The sequence below is a fragment of the Vitis riparia genome, chromosome 11 (assembly GCF_004353265.1).
Source record: "Vitis riparia cultivar Riparia Gloire de Montpellier isolate 1030 chromosome 11, EGFV_Vit.rip_1.0, whole genome shotgun sequence".
NCBI lineage: Eukaryota > Viridiplantae > Streptophyta > Magnoliopsida > Vitales > Vitaceae > Vitis > Vitis riparia.
Window position 1 is genome coordinate 19,139,654 of NC_048441.1, and position 18,903 is coordinate 19,158,556.

General features: G+C 38.2%; 6 protein-coding genes across 6 annotated transcripts; 1 reads left to right on the forward strand and 5 right to left on the reverse strand.

The window, feature by feature from the left end:
- Nucleotides 1-1,195: 1,195 nt before the first annotated feature.
- LOC117924870 (sm-like protein LSM1B) lies at nucleotides 1,196-4,198 on the forward strand. The gene is made up of 5 exons (XM_034843591.1): nucleotides 1,196-1,617; nucleotides 2,501-2,569; nucleotides 2,806-2,921; nucleotides 3,023-3,085; nucleotides 3,707-4,198. The coding sequence occupies exons 1-5, from the start codon at nucleotides 1,557-1,559 to the stop codon at nucleotides 3,782-3,784; spliced, it is 387 nt and encodes a 128-aa protein (XP_034699482.1). The 5' UTR covers nucleotides 1,196-1,556; the 3' UTR covers nucleotides 3,785-4,198.
- Nucleotides 4,199-4,299: 101 nt separating this feature from the next.
- On the reverse strand, nucleotides 4,300-6,523 carry LOC117924869. Its single transcript, XM_034843590.1, has 3 exons — nucleotides 6,288-6,523; nucleotides 5,054-5,175; nucleotides 4,300-4,787 (listed from the first exon to the last, which is right to left on the reverse strand). Exons 1-3 carry the CDS (start codon nucleotides 6,409-6,411, stop codon nucleotides 4,464-4,466), a joined length of 570 nt encoding a protein of 189 aa, XP_034699481.1. The 5' UTR covers nucleotides 6,412-6,523; the 3' UTR covers nucleotides 4,300-4,463.
- A 636-nt stretch (nucleotides 6,524-7,159) lies between these two features.
- On the reverse strand, nucleotides 7,160-9,082 carry LOC117924867 (actin-like). The gene is made up of 4 exons (XM_034843588.1): nucleotides 8,709-9,082; nucleotides 8,166-8,559; nucleotides 7,481-8,094; nucleotides 7,160-7,386 (listed from the first exon to the last, which is right to left on the reverse strand). Exons 1-4 carry the CDS (start codon nucleotides 8,844-8,846, stop codon nucleotides 7,321-7,323), a joined length of 1,212 nt encoding a protein of 403 aa, XP_034699479.1. The 5' UTR covers nucleotides 8,847-9,082; the 3' UTR covers nucleotides 7,160-7,320.
- Nucleotides 9,083-9,250: 168 nt separating this feature from the next.
- LOC117924868 (ubiquinone biosynthesis protein COQ9-B, mitochondrial) lies at nucleotides 9,251-11,744 on the reverse strand. Its single transcript, XM_034843589.1, has 6 exons — nucleotides 11,365-11,744; nucleotides 10,909-11,016; nucleotides 10,597-10,758; nucleotides 10,307-10,478; nucleotides 9,759-9,832; nucleotides 9,251-9,659 (listed from the first exon to the last, which is right to left on the reverse strand). Exons 1-6 carry the CDS (start codon nucleotides 11,707-11,709, stop codon nucleotides 9,564-9,566), a joined length of 957 nt encoding a protein of 318 aa, XP_034699480.1. The 5' UTR covers nucleotides 11,710-11,744; the 3' UTR covers nucleotides 9,251-9,563.
- Nucleotides 11,745-13,449: 1,705 nt separating this feature from the next.
- LOC117925677 (pollen receptor-like kinase 3) lies at nucleotides 13,450-16,112 on the reverse strand. Its single transcript, XM_034844745.1, has 2 exons — nucleotides 14,468-16,112; nucleotides 13,450-14,392 (listed from the first exon to the last, which is right to left on the reverse strand). The coding sequence occupies exons 1-2, from the start codon at nucleotides 15,798-15,800 to the stop codon at nucleotides 13,839-13,841; spliced, it is 1,887 nt and encodes a 628-aa protein (XP_034700636.1). The 5' UTR covers nucleotides 15,801-16,112; the 3' UTR covers nucleotides 13,450-13,838.
- A 162-nt stretch (nucleotides 16,113-16,274) lies between these two features.
- LOC117925678 (photosystem I chlorophyll a/b-binding protein 6, chloroplastic) lies at nucleotides 16,275-18,533 on the reverse strand. The gene is made up of 5 exons (XM_034844746.1): nucleotides 18,406-18,533; nucleotides 18,124-18,285; nucleotides 17,496-17,533; nucleotides 16,556-17,070; nucleotides 16,275-16,445 (listed from the first exon to the last, which is right to left on the reverse strand). Exons 1-5 carry the CDS (start codon nucleotides 18,450-18,452, stop codon nucleotides 16,428-16,430), a joined length of 780 nt encoding a protein of 259 aa, XP_034700637.1. The 5' UTR covers nucleotides 18,453-18,533; the 3' UTR covers nucleotides 16,275-16,427.
- Between the last annotated feature and the right edge of the window lie 370 nt (nucleotides 18,534-18,903).

Here is an 18,903-nt window from a genome sequence, read left to right on the forward strand (position 1 = left end):
CAATAACACCCATCACAGAAAGAGACGAAACAGTGTGCATACTCAGGAAAATAGAAGAGAAAATTTACCTAAGAAGAAAGATGAATCCAGAGTTGGCTCCCAAAGGATTTCATAATTCATACCCTTTTCCCAGAACCCAAAGACCCTTCTTATATATATGGGCAAGGCAGAAGCAGAACCCAAAAATGTGAGGACCCCATGTCGAATGAGACGCAAGGCATTTCTTTGTTTGTTTCACTTAAAAGTTGTTTGGTAATGGAAAATGAGGTTTTTTTTTTTCCTTTTATAAAAATAAATTCTACAAATGTTTGAAAATGGAAAGATGGAATCATGGAAATGAGGTCATTCAAAAATTACATAACTTGCTGCAATGAAAACATTTCATAACTACGTCCAGATACACAGATCTTTTGATGAATGCTAAAACTCAATTTGGAACATGACGGGAAATTGGATGTGGTTGTTCAATTGTTTGACTTCAAAGTAGGAAAGTTCTGGAAAATGCCTAGGCATCAGATGACATTTAAGGGTGTGTTTGGATTTGAGAAAGTTTGAAAAAATAATAATAATAATAATAATAATAATTAAAAGAAGAAAAAAAATAAAAAATAGATTTATAATTAATAAATTATTTTAAATTTTTTTCCGTTTATTTAACTCTTTTAAAATTGTTTTTTTCTTTCAAATTTTTTTTATAGAAGATTATTTTCCTTTAATAATCTCTTATATTCAAAATAGTTTCTTTTTCTTTCTTATTTTATCTTTTAATTATTTATTTAACAATTTGTTCAAAACTCGGCACATTTAAAACCTCATTTTAAAAGCTATTATATTATAAATTTATGGGAAAATCGTATTTTTGACATACGATTTTTAAATAATATTAAAAAGGATTTTTTTTTTCTTTTGTAAGGAATTGATTAGGTACTGTAGCAGACCGAAAGTTCTTAATTCTTAAATACACAAATGTTCACTGTGATTATGCGAGGACTAAACATCAGATAAATATGCTTCCAAGCCTAAATTGGGCATATACCAAAATTAGTAATCAAAACCTGCCACATGTGAAGAGTTGATGGGGTTGAAAAGGAGGCCAATAATGGATCTCATCCTGGCACAATCTCCAATGATGAAACACCAATCCAACGGTTGATAACTGGGGAAAGAGATAATTCGATGGATTCAACGATTGAACACACAACCACTGAAATCCCTCTAATAAAAAACTCCTATGGTCAAAGAGCAGCTGTTTGTGATGGGGGTGTTGAATCTTTTTCTTAGATTTTACACTAATAGAGAAGACAAGAAAGGTGGTGTCTTTCCGCAAAGCCAAAGGCTCAAAACCCTATTAAACTCTTTAAAAAGTGCTCTTTTGTTGATTGGAAGGTCCAATCTTTAAGGGTTGGTACTGATGAAATTAGGGTTGGTGGTGGGTGGGTGGATGGTTGCAGTACTACTACTGACTACATCTGAAACTTGGGCTGGTTAAGGCTGCCAATGCCATTTGTAGACTTTTGGGTGATTTTTTTCTGAAATACCCAGAAAGATTGTGCTTCATGTCGTGGGCTGGCCCAGAAGATCTTCTCTTTTCCACTTCCCTTGCAAGCTATCTTGATAGTAAGCTAAGCTCTTTCTCTGTCTCTCAATAACATTTACTTGTGTTTTCCCAGATTCAGTAAGAGTGCTGTTTGATTTAACAAATTGTGGGTTTTTATTCTTACCCAATATGCTTATGCTTCAATTTCAACTTGGGTTCTTGTGAAAGAGGCTCCTATTATCATTGAATGGAATCAATGGAATGACTTCTTACATTTTTCCCCATTTTGGTCTTCTGGGTGTAACCCCAAAATGAAAAATTGGCATTGGGCGATCTTCTTTAGTTCTTATGTCTTTTCAAAATTGGCATTGAGGAGAATGTTCTATAAGAATTTGTACAGAACTAACATTACACCCATGTTCTTGTCCTGTGATTTGATGCTTCTGCTCCCTGGTTTTTCCCTTTTCATGTTGTAAATTAGATTCTACACTGCAACTTTTTATTTATTTATTTTTAATGTTGCTCCTTCTTGTTGTTTCCTCCAAGCAAAGTTTTTGGGGTACACTGGAAAATGGATGTTGGGCTCAGCACCCTTAACCTAATGATTTGTTCTGATCTTTCTGCCTTCTGTTGACTATCATATGACCTATGTCTATTAGGGGTTGTCTTATTTCCATTTTTTCTTCTTCTTCCTCTTTTTTGTTTGGGGTTGTTTCAAGAGCATCTGAATTTCTCCTGATTGACTATTGATTTATTCTTTCTTTCATTCTAATCGGAGTTTTTCTTCACTGATCCAAAGTTTCCAGAATTGCATCCTACAAGCAACTACACAAATAGCAATCCTTAAATAAAATCAATAAACCTTCTATAAGGCTCCAATTTAGATTTGGATAATGTTGTGAAGTATGGCAGTCGTTTTATTACAAGTCATTTAGCTTCTTATCCTTTTATGTGTTATCACAGAAAAACTTCTTGTCTTGTTACGAGATGGCCGAAAGCTCTTGGGTGTACTTCGTTCTTTTGATCAATTTGGTAATACCTCCATCTCCACCTCACATGATCTGCTATGACTTATTTGGCTTGTATTTTGAAAGTACTATTATTGCTTTTGGGAAGAAAAATTGCTTTGATCCTTCTTCAGAAAAGCAAGAGAAGCACTTGGAAAGTATTAGCTATAAGCAATACCTAAGCTTTCCTGTGTTCACTTGTTTTTGTCTTTTTTTTTTTTTTTTTAATTCGCTGACGGAAGTTTTCTTTTCCTTACACAGCAAATGCTGTTCTTGAAGGTGCTTGTGAGCGAGCTATTGTTGGGGATATCTACTGTGACATTCCCCTAGGCCTATATGTTATCCGCGGGGAGAATGTTGTCTTACTTGGCGAACTGGTATAATCTGTTGCTCTCTTACTCTCTGAGGCTTGTCTATTGATAATCACTGCTGAAATAGCTTAGCTTGCCCTTTTATTGATTTTGCTACTCATGTATAGGATTTGGATAAGGAGGAGCTTCCTCCGCATATGACCCGTGTGCCTGAAGCAGAGATAAAAAGGGTAAGTGAAACTGATCATATTGCCTATTAATGATTATGCTAAACATCTTCAGTGTGTTTATTGTAAGAAACCAAATTCTGAGTTCCCCATCACATGAATGGATGTTTGTTTTCCATCCTAGCATAGATATTTGAGTCATCAAGTAACAAAATCTTAGGGTTGCAAGCATGTTGTATAATGCTATGCCCTTTATCTCTGCAACCATTTCCTGAAATCACTTCTCACTTTTTCAAGATGTCTTGTGAAAACCTTCACCTGAAGACCCAAATAATAAATTTCAATCATTCTGCCTACCTCTGCTCTGATGAAGAACAATCTGTTGGCTAAAGCATGAGAGAATCCATGTTCAAGAAACCCTTAACTGAGCTTTGTCCTAAGCTTCTCTGCTTATCAAACAATGGTTGGCTCACATTTAAGCCTGTGTTTTGGGGCTAGCAACATAGTTCATTTCTGTCCATGGCATATTTTTGGGTCTTTGTCATCTTTCTTTTTCCTTTTATAAGTGGCACAAAATACATAAGCTTTTATACATTAGTTTGTTCAGCTAGGCATAAGATTTCATGCTTCTGCTTTGTGTTTTTGTTGTTGATATCCTTTGGTGCACATCTTATTTGCTTTCAGGCTCAGAAAGCTGAAAGGGAAGCTACAGATTTGAAGGGCTCCATGAGAAAGAGAATGGAGTTCCTTGATTTTGACTAATGATTATCTTCATCAATGGATCCTGCACTATATTGCGAGTTCATTCTATGTCTGCAAAGAATATTGCAGGTGACCAAGAAATGGAAGAGGTGGGTGTAAAGAGACCCATTTGCAAAGAAGAAAGCAAAGAGGAACAGCTAATTCTTAGGACTTCATTCAAAGAAGCCAGGAAAAGGCAAAGCCTGCGAGTTGATATTGTACTATATCCATAGCTGGTTTCATCATTTATAATTTAGTGTTTTGTGATTGTTTCAGTTGTAACAAGCTAATGTTCAATCTCACCCTCTCCCTTGATGGTGGCTTTTGCTTATCCTTCAAACATATACTACTGAGATTTTGCTCATTCAGTTGTTTGGTGCCTCATTTTGTAATGGCACAGTCCCTCTTAATTCTTTAACATGGAAATTTCCTGCAGATTTACCATATCTTCACCCCCTTTCTCTGTTCTATCTTGGCTTGGTTGCAGTTATACTTGAATTTGTAGCAAACTTCATTTCAAGTGAATGTTGACTGTGTGACATTTAAATACAAAGCATATAAGCATTTAGGGTTTAGGGTTTAGAACCATTGGTCGAGCTTCTCCCCACAAAGTTCATATTCCCACCCAAGGATTCAGGTAATGTAGAAAGTACAGAAATCAAACATATGAAGCATGTAAGTCTCAAAAGCAGGATTTCATTCACTCTGGATAGGTGAGCAAAGAGATGAATAATTCATTATCAGGGAACTGTGATATGAGCTCAGATCGTTTCCCCAGCTCAAAGTCCTCGAACTGGAAGGCAGGTGCACAAGTGCATCCCACAAGAGAGTAGTGGTGCTCCCCATCCCTTGCTGGATTTTTTTCCGGCACCCCATTTGGTGGAATGCTTAAGTCCTTCGTTGGGAATGCACCAAACCAGACGTTCGGCTCCACCGTGTACTGCAGTTGCTGATTATCTCCAAGTATATCTGGCCCAAGGCAGGTTAGCTTCACTTTTCCATCTTTTTCATTCAGTTCCACTACCTGAAAGAAAAATAGCATATGGGATAACAGGAAGAACTTCTAAGAACTAAACATGATCTTAATTGATAAATTTCAAATCTTCAATCCTTTGCTGCTACTTTAATGGCAGAAAAGATATAGAGAAAGCACTCAAAATTCCTGATAAGACAGTTGAGTCCTGGTATGATTTGCAAAAATCTTGGCAAAACTCCAAGAAATGAATGATGAATATGGGCTTATGGTTAAATTAAAACTAATGCAATTCAACTAAAGGATGGTTGTTGCACCGTCAAAGGCTCTCCCATGTAAAAGTGCCAGGTTTCTGCACATGGAATTCGGTGAAGGCACGATATATTCCCAGAAGGAAGCAAGAAGAAGATCGATGTACTGACAGGGCGTTCAACCTTATCTGCAGAGAAGCTACAATAAGATTCAAAGAAGCAATACACAATGTAGAAATGGGAAAACTTATTCAAGAATAAAGGGGGTTCAGTCGAGAATCAGAAACAAATAAAGCTTGAATGGTGGAAGAACTTGAACACTAAAGGCTAGAAGATGAAGGAGAGCATCCATAAGTCTGAACTGAGCTGTTTCCATTTGATCTTCTGCATACTTGCCTAAAATAAGCTAGAAACAGGGAAAAACCCCATGAAAAGAAGTATTTATTCAAAAATTGGTAAAAGTACAAACTATAATCAAGATTATGAGATGACCCACAAATCCACACAGTAGAATGAACTTTTACTAACAGTATTAGCAAAAAAAGAGGGATTCCATAATTCATTTTATTAAGATTCCCTGAGCCCTATTGGTGTAAAAAAATGTGGTTCGGTCGTACGTTCGATTTATGTTTGAATCAAAACCGAACCAACCTTTAGGTGATGAAAAAATCAAACCAAACCAAATTTGTTTAAGGTTAATTTAGTGCGGTTTAAATCATTTATACAAATAATTTATGGGTTTCCTTTAATTTGTTTTTAAAAATAATTAAAATCAATTTCTTTTTAAAGTTCAAAATAAAAATTAATTTAATCATAATCAACAAAAATGAATTACTTCAAAAGAATTTATAAAATGTATACAATAATAAATATAAACGATTATGAATCATAAAAGATAGAACTCTTGAAAAATAATCAAAGTTCATAATTATTGGAAACTGAACCTATGTGATCTTTTCGCCTTTTCGGTATTCACTTACGAGCTACGCCCACTATGAGGTTCAAAGCAGCAAAATTCGAGTTTGGAAAGAACCACTGGAAAAGAGATCATCGAGACCAGAACACGAGGGAACGATGGATTTATAGAAAGACCAGAGAAAATGGAAGAAACAAAAGGGCTAAGGTGTTCCTGGGATTTCACTCGTGAACATTCTGATTTATATTCGTCTAAGATCCTGACCCAGATCCAATTGTGCGGTAAGAAAAATCCAACCATGGAAAAGGCAAATATAGAGGAAGAAAAACCCACAACCATATGAGTCAACGAGATCCCATCAGCCCCTACAATTAAAGTACTTACACTCGGAGGGAAGTATAGATTTGGGGAGAATGACTGAGGTGTCTCTGAGGGTTTCTGAGAAAAACCCTCCTTCTGGGTGAGGCTGCAAATTCAACTTGGCAACAATCTCTGATGTAGACGCCATTGCTCCCCTTCTTTACCCCCCAATTCAGATTCTTTCATGTGATATATACATTGAGAAGGCTGAAAATGGTCGAGGCCACCAACCCATTTTTCTGGTTTGGTAGGCAATCTACTCACAACCTAGTCTTGGGCCTGGTGGACTTCCATTTCAATGGCCCAGATTTTGTTCAGCCTCATCACTCAACTGTTGAAATGTGGAAAATAATTTTGATTTCTGGCTGTTTCAAAGCTGCTCTCAAAATATAAGCACTTTTCGCACTTAATCGAAACACTATGAAATATAAACTTTCAGCTTTTGATTCAGACACTGGGGAACATTGTAAAACTGCGAAACCCACCAAGAAAAAGAATTAGAAGCACTTCATGTGGACAATGGAGGAACAAGACTCTACTCCATGTACTCTTCCTTTGTAATCCACATCTGCGACACAGTCCAGATGGAGAAGATGGAACCGACAATCCAAGCACCATACTTCCTTTCTAGTGGTTCACCCATCTAAACGATATGGCCTTTAATGTAATTTAGTAGTTTACTCTTCTCTGCCAAGTGCTTATGGTTTTTCTTTTATTGTTAATGCAAAACACTTTAACTACCAGGCCCTGATCTTGTCGCTCAACTGTTCAAAATATGGAAAATGATTCCATTTTCTGCATTACTTCATCCAATTGACTCTCATCTCATCATAGTATCCGTTTTTTAGAAATAATCAGTATTTGTACGCTATATCCTGATGGGACTGTCCGAAAACTGCTCTCAAAATATAAGCACTTTTGGAACTCAATTGAAATACGACAAGAATATACAAGACAGCTTTTGATTCAGCTTTAGGGAAGAAAATGAGGAGTACATTGTAAAATGATGAAACCCCACCAAATGAAAGAAAAAGAAAGGCCTATGCCATAATGGTGTTTAGAAGCATTTCATGTGGACAATGGAGGAACCGGACTCCATGTACTCTTCCTTTTTAATCCACATCTGAAACACAGACCATAACGAGAGGTTAATTGGATCACCAACAATACATACTTCCCAGTAAATATTCAATTTGGTAGCAAAAAAAGAAAGGTACCTGCTCAAAGGTGCTTAGTGAAGCCAGAATGGACCCACCAATCCAAACACTATACTTCCTCTCTGGTGGTGCAACCACTCTCACCCTCACCCCAGGAGGTGCCAGTGAGCTCAGCTCCTTCGCCAGCCTATCAGCCAAGCCAGGCACCATGGTAGTGCCCCCACTAAGCACCACATTCCCATACATGTCTCTCCTGATATCCATATCACACCTTCTAATTGACTTCAACACGATATCATGTACTCCACATGACTCTATTCCCACTTTGCTTGGATCAAATAGTATTTCAGGGCACTTGAACCGTCCTGTTCCGATTGTTATGACTTGCCCGTCTGGCAATTCATATTGCTTGTCAAGCTCTAAGCTTTCCCTTGATGTGGCTAGTTCCTTCTCAAAGTCCATTGCTACGTATGTGGTTTGTTCCTTTATGTCCTTAACAATTTCTCTGTCAGCTGATGTGGTGAACACGTAGCCTTCTTCAGTTAGGATCTTGGTGAGGTAGTCTGTGAGGTCCCTGCCTGCTAGATCGAGACGTTGAATTGCATGTGGAAGTGCATAGCCCTCATAGATGGGAACCACATGTGTGACTCCTTCTCCAGAGTCCATTACAATACCTGCAGAAATTGGTGTTATTTGAAGAAGTTTCTGTAGGCAGCTTCTTATTATAGAGATGACTTAGTTTTACCTGTGGTTCGGCCACTGGCATACAAGGAGAGCACAGCTTGAATTGCAACATAGGTGGCTGGGATTTCAAAAGCTTCAAACATGATCTCCACCATCTTCTCCTTATTGAACTTAGGATTCAAGGGTGGCTCTGTTAAGAGGACAGGTCGTTCTTCAATGGAAACCCTGAGCTCCTTCTCAAAAGTGTGCTGCCAGAGTCTCTCCATTGCTTCCCAATCTCTCACCATTCCATGATCAATGGGGTAACTTAATCTGAGGACACCACGTCTTGCTTGAGCTTCATCTCCTAAGTACATTTCCTTCTGTCCAATGCCAATCATCGCATGCTTGTTTCGGGGCCAGCCTATCACACTAGGAAAAACTACACATGGTGCATCGTCTCCAGCAAAACCAGCCTGCAATTGAAGGTGTGTGTTAAAATTTCAGTTCATCCCTGAGAAGGCTGATTGGATACTTCACAAACTGTCATGTTAGACAGTAAAGCTCATTGTGTAATGCACATTTTACAACTAAAAGAGGAGATGAAAGGTCATAAATGAATTACCTTCACTAAGCCAGACCCATTGTCACAGACAACAGCCTGCTTCTCATCAAAATCCATGTTTGTGCCCTGAAAAACAACTTGCTGAAGAGGAGATAAGAGAGAACAGATGCAAGAGGCTGGAAAAGACTGGTGATGCATATAAAGCAAAGGAATCAGAAAAGGGTGAGAATGATGTTTAACTTTAAATTTGAGATGAATCTTTGGATTGCCTCCTTTTGGTTGCTTTAGGAGGATGTCATGAATAGAATTTTTGAAGGCCAAAACTGAAAGGCATTTACCTTCCCTTTACCTAATCATAACTTGGAAGGAACTATAATTCCAATCTTATTATCCAGGTGAAGGCCTAGCTGTGTCCAGCGAGACTGGATATGGAAAGAAAAAAATACTAAATAATACATCCAAGGAACTCTTTCCCTACTAAGCTTGTTTATCATTTATGAATACATTCCTCAAAATAAATATTTCTACACATCCTTTTTTTAGTATATATATATATATATATATATATATATATTTTTAATCAGAAATGCTCCTATTGTTTGTTGGGGGAAATACTTCCAAAGACTGACATAGTTCATTTCCCTCTCAAGTTCACATTATTAAAATCATCAAAAGCCTCCTCCAAACATAGGGAGAGTATTAAAAAAAACAAAAAAAAACATAATAAAGATCATATTGAAGGAAATTCGCAGTCTTGGAAGACAAAATCAATAAACATAGCATCTCTTCCAATCTCCATCCCTTCAAAGAGGTTGGAACTAGATAACAAGGAGGGGAAAAAGCACCATCTAAATTCCAGAACTCCTCAAATCAAAAGTGACTGGGAAGTCATGATGGCTACGGAGATCTTTGAAATCATCCTGTTGCCGATGAACCTGGAAAGGCTTTCTTCATAAATCCTTGTAGGGAGCTCCCTATTCCTGCACCAACAGCTTCAGCTAAATATTGTGCCTGCAGATATTTCACCAGCGAAAGGAGTTTTAAACATTATCAAAAAAACCAAAAACCTGACAAGTAAAAGAGGGAAAGCAGAGAACCAGATAAGACTACCTCTTGAATGGTTTTCTTCAGATCAAAAGCATCTTTAACTCGACTGTCCAAGAATGTCCATGTATCACCAAAGTCTGCCAAAAATAGGTATGCCACGGAATGAAATATTATGTATGTAATGGCACCTATGCAAGGACATTATCATCTTGTCTGTCTAATGAGGATTGGAGGTTGACCCATTAAACAGACAGCCAACTTGATGAAGCACCTCTTGAATATAACACAAATTGGTGCTCCCCATTTGGCTCCACTCTCTTCCCATGGTGCTTTACCAATGTGTGATTCCCACTTGCATTGCAAGGCACACGCAACCAAAAGGGAAGGATAAGTAAATGCCGACCAGGAGAAATCCAGGAAAAGACAAAAGAAGAAAAGAAATGGCAATCATAATTATTTCAGTGGATAGAACTATACAGTAAAAGTTCAAGTTTGGACAATCCAAGTGTACAACCCACAACCCAATGAAAACGTACGAAACACACACAAACCAAGTAAACATGTCCAAGTGTATAAAAATTCCAAGCACATGGAGAGTGAAGAAAGTAAACCTGGGGAACTATCGGTCAGCATGTACACTTCAGTTGATGAGTAAATTCCTCCAAGTATGGTGCGCTTCACATACCAATCAATATCGGATGCCTCATCACCCACAGCATGCCAGATCTCATCAACCAGCATTGCCCGCTGCTTAAAACTTGTAGGGACATTCAATGGTTGTGCCTGTCAATAAAGGAGCAGAAAGTTTTTTTCTTTTTAAAGAAAGTATCTTGGTGTTTATCGGTTCAGTTAAAACAGGTTCCCAACTCTGGAAGACAGCAAAGGATACATAGAAATATACCTGAATGCTAAGAGCTTGAGGCCATTTTGATATATAGGGAGCTTGCATTTCTAGGCGAATCTTGACAAGTTTTGAGATGCGCTCACTAGGTATCAAGTTTCTCAACTCCTCTCCAGAGTCAATTCTATCAATAAGCCTTTGCAAGCAGTCATCCATGAAAAACTGAAAAGGTAAAAAAGAAGAAGAAAGTCATCATCAAGCAGAGTCACAAATTGATTTGAAGGCAATGGATGTTTGCAAAAAATATTTCATTCAAAATTCAATACTCCCTTCACAAGAAAGGTTGAGGGAGAGCGAAAGAATGGAATATACCTCCACTAGGGCAGCTTCTCTCCTAGGGAAAGATCCGACAATAGAAGGGGAAACACCAACCTCCCTAGCACCTGCAATCATGGCTGTTTCAGTCCATCCCAACCGTGCCTGCAAACCAACAGGTCACCAAACCAAACCCTAATTCAGATCAAAATTCAAACACTTCCAGTGAACAACCAATGAGGCATTAGGATGGCCCTCTCTCTTTGAGCACCAAACCCCCAATTCAACATTGTGAATAAAGGCATTTCTTAACTCCAATGATCCAATTCAATTCCCTTATTCTCAAATTTTTATTTTTCAAACAAATTAATCCACACTCAGTTGAAATCGAATCATCCCATTGTGTGTACAATAGCATTAATTAAAAAAACCAATTTCGCAAACAAAACCATATAATTACGACGTAATCAGCCGAAACTAAAACGAACAACATGGAAGGGAGAATGCAGAGACCACATGATGAAGAGAGGCCTGGAGGACACGAGCCTGCTCATCTTGGTACTCAGCTCTGTGCCGTCGCTGTCTCGGGCTCTGACCCTCATGACGTGGCGCCTCCTCAGCCGCTGATGACGCTGACGAAGACGCAGACTCCGACGACGATGATGATGCTGATGGCGCTGATGATGACGAACCTGCATATTGCACCTGAGGAGGTTTACATTCATCATTAGGGCTTTGATGATTAGAGGCAGCTACTGTAGAAAACCTAGAAGAATTTATCAGCAGAGTTCGAAGATGGGAGAACCGGTAGCGCGCCGCCGGAGCAAGAAGGAGAGTCTTAACCGCCGACCGATACATTTCATCGACTGTGCTTTTCAGAGAGGGAGAGTGATTTTGATTTTGATTTATTGGTGGTTTGATACTTGATTTGAATGAGATTTCTGGCCTCCACGTAGCAGTGTCAGATGCATACACGTGTCAATCAGATGCGATATGGCTATTGCAGGGTTGGTTGGGTTGACGGTTGACCAAGCGTGGTTGAATGTTTATTATCGTGTTTTTAGAAAAAAGGTATTATGAGTATTATTTTTCAATTTTACGATAAAATAAAATATATTTATAATTATTGATCAATAAAATTCGGATCTAAAGGAGTGAAAGTAAAATCATGGCCCTTGTCCCAAATTTGGATAGGACAATTACTAGTTTGCTCATTTAAAAAATTTTAATTATCTTTTTATTATTTTAATCTCATGACGTATATTATTACATTCGGAATTAAATATAAGATAAGATTAATGAAGAAATATATCTTATATCGATTAAAAAATAATATATTTTTTATTTTATAAATTAATAATCATGATGTAACATATTTTCGTTAGAAATGTTATATTTTTATTAAAAATAATATTTTAAGGTATACATATTTTATTTAATAAGATATGATGTACTATAATATACATATTTTATCTCATCAATCAAGAAGAAATAAATTGTTCTTAATTTTAATGATTAAGATTTAATTAGTCCTATTTGGTAACTGTTTTAAAAAACAGACTTTTGTTCTTAAAAAAAATACAAAATATATATTTAACAACCATTATTAAAAAAATAAAGTATTTTCAGAAAACATCTTTAAATTGTTTTAACTTATTTATTATTTTTAAAAATAATTATACTAATGTAAAAAATAATTAAAAAGAAAGCACTAATATAAAAATTATTTTTAAAAACATAAAAAAAAACATGTTAAAAATATTTCGAGTTATCAAATAAACATTATTTCTATAAAACATCATAAAATAGTTTTTAAAAACTATTCTAAAAAATTATTTCTTATAACTATTTTTAAAAACAATTATTAAACAAAACCTTTTTTTTTTTGTTCAATGATTGAAATTTGCATCTTTTTGGGATATGAATTAGGTTTTAAAATAATCCCTTTGTAATGTATCTTAGAATGTTACTGTAAGAAGGTCATAATTTTATCTTATTTGCTTGTATCTCTATTAAACCATCAAAATTTGGTAATACATTTGAAAAGTGTATATTTCCAAACCAATATGTTAAACCTTGGTACCCTTACATTTTTCTTGAAAATTAGAATTACCATAACAGTGGTCTTTTTCCCAGATTTAGAAAACGGTAGTGGGATTTCCAGCCTTTAGATTCATCAACATATAACAAGATTAAAGACCATGACATTAACGCTATGTTTGATCCTAAGAAATTAAATGAATTTTTCATATCACAATTATCATAAAAAAATATGGAAGAATATAAAATATAATTAAAATTTTAGAAATTTTAAATTATTTAATTCTCATATATTAAAATAAATAAATAAATTTAAATAAAACATACAAAAATAATTTATTAATTTTGAATTTATTTTTATTTTGTATGTTTTATTTTCTTTCATCTCTAAACGAAGCTCAGAAACACGGAAGAAGAGGAAATCACATCAGGGGGCTGACTAAAATTTCTGCTACATGCGATCCACATGTGAGAGAATCCAATTTTATATGACTGTGTCATGGTCCTCAAGGCACAAGGCTATGACAGTAAATCAGACTGGTGAATGGTAGCGAAATTAAGAAGAAGAAAAAAACATTGAAATTAAGAAATGATAATGAACAGAATTCACAACTTGGCAATCTGAAGAATTGCAAGAACAAAACTCAAATCTGTATAAAAAGTTAGTGTATGACACATTAAGAACTGAACCTTGTGCTGTCTTCAGAAAAAAAAAAACAAAAACAAAACAAAAGGGCAAAAAGCATGGCCAAAGCTTCTGCAATGCCATCCAAGATTCATGGGGGTGTTGATTAGATAAGAAGTTCCAAAAACAAAGCTTGGCCTCTTCTGATTTCAAAGCTGTCCTGTTTTGGAGAAGACGCTGCTGATGATCACAGCCCTCTTCCCACCCATATACCAAACTACAGAGCTGCTTTTATAAATTCATCTAACATCTTTGGAATGCCTCAAACTTTTATCTCCTGTATCCTCCTAATGGCTTCCTTCATGTCTAGTCGATTTTCAGGGTTGCTTTCAGTGCATTCAGCGGCGATCTGGAGGAGCCGCTGCATCTCCCTTTCTGAAGCTTCACTTGCTATCTCTGGGTCTATCAGCTCCGTCTCTCTGTTCTCTTCAATGGCGGATTTGACCCACTGGACAACGTCAGTTCCTCCCTTGCCATTGCTGAGATACTGGGAGGGGAATTTCCCAGTAATGATTTCAAGAATGACGATTCCCAGACAGTAGACGTCACACTTGGGGGAAACATGTTGGTCTTGAGCCCTGTATGCGAACATGGCTTGGGAGGCTTGGGTCGCATTGACTAATGGATAAAAGGCGTAGTCTGTGAGAAGTGGTACGTAGTGTTCATCGAGAAGAATGTTGCTGGACTTGAGATTTCCATGGGGCAGGTCCAAGGATGCGAATTCGGTGTGGAGGAAATTCATCCCACTGGCTATTCCCTGTATGATCTTCAACCGGGTCGGCCAGTTGAGCTCAGAATGAGAAATTCCACGGTCACCTGAAGAATCATGGGGTTGAATTTCAGCTAGAGATCAGCTAAGGTGAAAGAGAAATGGGTAGCAGAAGTAGTTACCATGCATGACGTAGAGTAGGCTGCCTTTGGGAACGTATTCGGAGATCAGCAGCTTCTCCTCTTTCCTGTAATGGTAAGCCAATGGAGTCAGTATGTTTTCATGGCGTAGTCTCCCAATCTTTCTGATCTGGGCGTCAAAGCTATCTCTTCCCAATCTATTTATCTCCCTCATCCTCTTCACCACCACCGCCAGGCCATTCGCCATCACTGCCTTGTACGCCGACCCCAACCCACCGTTACCCAGAACCTCAGCCGCGGCCTTCATCAAATCCGGCAACCCAAAGGAACCCTTCTCTTCGTTTATCATCACCAGATCGCTCACGCTGGCCCGCCCGTGCTGGGACCCTCTCCGGCTTGATCCGTTTGCTTTCTTCAACGAATCGGCGCCCTTTCGGGTCGACCCTGATACTTGTATTTCCACCACCTCGTCCAGGTTCTCTTTGCCCAGAATGTTGAACTCCTCCTCTCTGCGGCTCGACGAAACGAGCAACGTGAAGACCAAGAGGGCTATCATTAAGAATGCTATCCCCGCCATGGTCATGACCTTTGAGATGTTGATCTTGGATTTCTCGATCTCTGGAGGCGGAGGCGGAGGCGGAGGTGGAGGCGAAGGCGATAATGCCTTGTTTGCATGCTCACACTGCTTGCCCAGTTGCTTCCCGCAAAGCCCCTCGTTTCCTTCGAATGCTTTGGCGTCAAATTTGGCTAAAGTCTCTGGAATTTCCCCTTCCAGTTTGTTGTTTGACAGGCCGAGAGACTTTAGCGACAGTGGCAGTGTAGATGGAATGGGCCCTGAGAATTGGTTATCATCGAGGTGCAGTTCCATAAGATGGGTTAGCTGCATCACCGATTTCGGAATTTGTCCCGTGAATTTGTTTTTAGAGAGCCAGAGTTTCTTCAGAGACGTCAGAGTGGAGAAGTAATCAGAAGGTATTTCGCCGGAGAACTGATTCCTAGTTAAGTAAAGACCCTTCAAAGAACCGAGACGATTAAACGCCGGCAGTGGACCAGAGAATGAATTGTTGGTAAGACTGATAGTCCGAAGGCCACGGATGTCAATCAACGCGTCAACGTCGATGTTCCCGGAAAGATCCATACTCCCAAGACGGAGACCAGTGACAATGCCATTTAAACAGATGAGCCCATCCCATGGGCCCTGGCAAGGATTAGAGCTGGGAACCCAAGAATCAAGAGCGCCAGTATGGACCAAAGATTTCTTGAGTTTGAGGAGAGCCTCATTCTCTGACAAGGAGAGGGAAAGAGGGAAGAAGGAAAGGAAGAGGAAGAAGAAGATAAGAAGGTGAGACCTGAGAAGAAGACGAACAGCGGCCATTGCCTAGCCGGAAATACGAAACCTCCGGAAGAAACGTGCCGCTGTCCGGAGAGAATGGGGCGTTCTGTGAGTTGTTTCTTGGGTAGCTTTGTTTCGTTTTGTGACGGTGGTGTGTCATGGTGGGGGGTGTCTGTTGTGTGGCTTTGGGAGATTTGGTGATTCACCTCAGGCTTTACAATCAGATTCTAAGAATAGGAATTTCAGAATTTAGCCGGAGAAGAGTGAGGAGACGAGAGAGGCTTCAATCTTCTGTTGACCAAGTCCCCCTGTAATTGGGGGAGCTACAATGAGCCCCTCCTCTCCATCATAGCATGGCCATTTGATCTTATTTATGGAGCAAAATATTTTAAGGAATAAAAATGATGAATCTATCTGAATAGTCCCCATTTTTCCTCATTGTTTTAGGTGTTTTTTTTCGCCATCTTCATCTACCCTACTCTCTGCATGACCAAAGTGAGAAAACTTTAAAGGCAATTCAAAGTAAGAAGTCAATTGGTATTCACTTCTTGGCTTCATCTACATTTTCCTTTGCTCCAAACATAAAAGATTACATGGATTCTGACTCTGGAAATTAGCATGCTTTGCTTCATCTTTGGCTGTCTTCCCATCCAACAACCAGTCCTCATCTCACTGTGATGTGAAAGCCTGCAAAACCAAAGAGTTTGATATTGTGCCAGTTGAATTACTTAGAAGTTACACTATGATTGGACTGAATCTTGATATGGAAAATTGAAGAAGAAGATGAAGTTGCATACCGAGAAAACATTGCAATGGCCAGGGTCTGCAATATGTGCCATCAAGTTTTCAATGGGGCCTTCCCCAGTATAAATGGCTTGGAAACAGAACCCCACGAAAGCTAGCATTGCAAGACGCCCGTTCTTGATCTCCTTGGTCCTTAGCACCATCACAGGCTCTGGAGACCCTCTTCCCCACATGAAGGGATCAAACCAAAGGCCACCCGGGTATCCAACATCAGGCTTTGGGTTTGCTTTATTTGGAAACGTGAGCTGTATGTCAACACACCCAGGGTTTATCAAATCAGCCCATCTTCTTCCCTCCACCCAGCCCATCAAAGCTAACTGTACAACAAATAAGGTTGTGGGGTCTGCAAAGAACTCCTGGGCTCCAGCATCATACCAGGAGAAATTCTCAATGAAGCCTAGTCTCTCAAGGCACTCTGGAATGAGAATCCCAGCTACAGCAAGCATTGCCCATCTGCTGTGCATCAGCTCAGCTTGTGCAAACCATCGAAGTAACTCCGGATCAGACCCTATACAATTGATGCAGTTCAGAAAAAGTTAATCCGTGAGGTTGCTCATGAGCAACATCCAAGGAAGAACAGCTTTGGACAAGAAACTGAATGGTATCTATTAGCCCATTTAGACCCAACTTTAAACCCTTTTAACATCTCTACAATAACCGTTTGTATCAACTTCTCTGGGGTTTTATTTAAAAGGGAAAAAGGGTTGAAGCTAGATGCCTGAAATATGTTTAGTAGGTTATACAAAACCTTACCAAGAGTTCATTAACTCATTCAGAAGCTCCTTTGGAAGCTTAATTATTTTTGATAGGTAAATAAGAGCTTGTATTAGAAATGTCGGGATAACAGTACACACGAAAAACATCACCCAGCTTTGGAAGCTTAATATATAGGTCAAAAGCTTTTATTTTAGATGATAAAAGACAAAGGCATACCTAATCCAAGCGGGTCGAAGCCAAAATCACCAGGAAGACTACAATTAACAATGAAAAATGAAAATAAAAATAAAAATGAGTATTGTGATCACCACGTTCTGAAGAAATTCTATGGTAACAAGTAAAGCATAGATTATGAAAATGGTTCCTAAAACATCAAAGATCTTAATTTCCAATACTATTTACTGTCATAAGTGATTCAAAATATCAGATGAGTGTGGATGTGACCATTCCACCAGCTTCAAATGCAAACATAGTAATAATCTTAACTATAATATCCTGATTTGTATTGGAAGATTTGCTCATTTACTGCAATGAAATGCTAGACATTTTAGGTCGGGTATTTTCTGATACATACTATTAGGCCAAAATGTGGAGATGGGGAATTGTGTTTTCCTGGAAAATCTCATTCTGTAACAATCTAGGGTTGCATTTTTGATGAATCACTTCAGTGATATTAAAACAAACTAAATATATTAGAAGTCCTTGTTCCGATTCCATTCTGAATGATAGGGCTTCCATTGATTTGGTTTCTTGACTTCGATCATTTTTAATGAGTTCACAAGCCCGGGTCAAAATTATGATTGGAACGCTAGAAAATTAGATGAAAGCCCAGAAAATTAGTTACCTGCCATCAAGCCACTCAGGAGGTGAGCTACCAGGGAACCACAATGGCCTGTCGGGAGGAAGTGGTTCACAAACACTAGATACCCCTTTTGTTGCATTCAAACGAACTCTTCCTGGTAACCATGTTGTCAGTTTTCGTGGAAAACGTTTTGACGATACTTCCCTGTACCCAAACAGAAAAATGTAAACTAACAGAAACTTTAAAATGAAAAAGGCAAAGGCAGACCCAATGCACCAAAGCCAGACAAATAGAAAGAATGTTGCTTGAAAACAGTAGAGGAACCTGGTTGGAAGGCTAGAAAATGCCGTAGAAGCAATGGAGAGTGCCATAGGTGACAGAGGATCCTACTGAGCAGAGGTTGCTCTGCCTCAACCCTCACCACCTCAGGGCTTATCTACATGGGAAGATGATGATTTACTACTTGGTTGGCACAAGAAGGAAAATGGAAGAGCCAATAGTCGTTGAAGTTCACACGTGTATTGGATATGGAGTCATGGCCTGATGATATAATCCTCCTGTGTTGGGCTGTGTTTGGGCCTAACTTAATGAAGCCCATCTGGGCCATATCTAATTTAATCACATTTGGAAAGTAAGTCGATATAACTAATTAACTATCAACCATCCAATAATTAAGGTATTGTTTAGATATACTTCTCATTTTCTAATTTTAAAAACAGAATAAGACTTCTTCAAACTTAATTTAAAAAGATAATGACCTTTAAAATTTGTTTGATATTAAAATAATTTTAATTATTTCAAAATTTAAAAGTTTTAAAAATA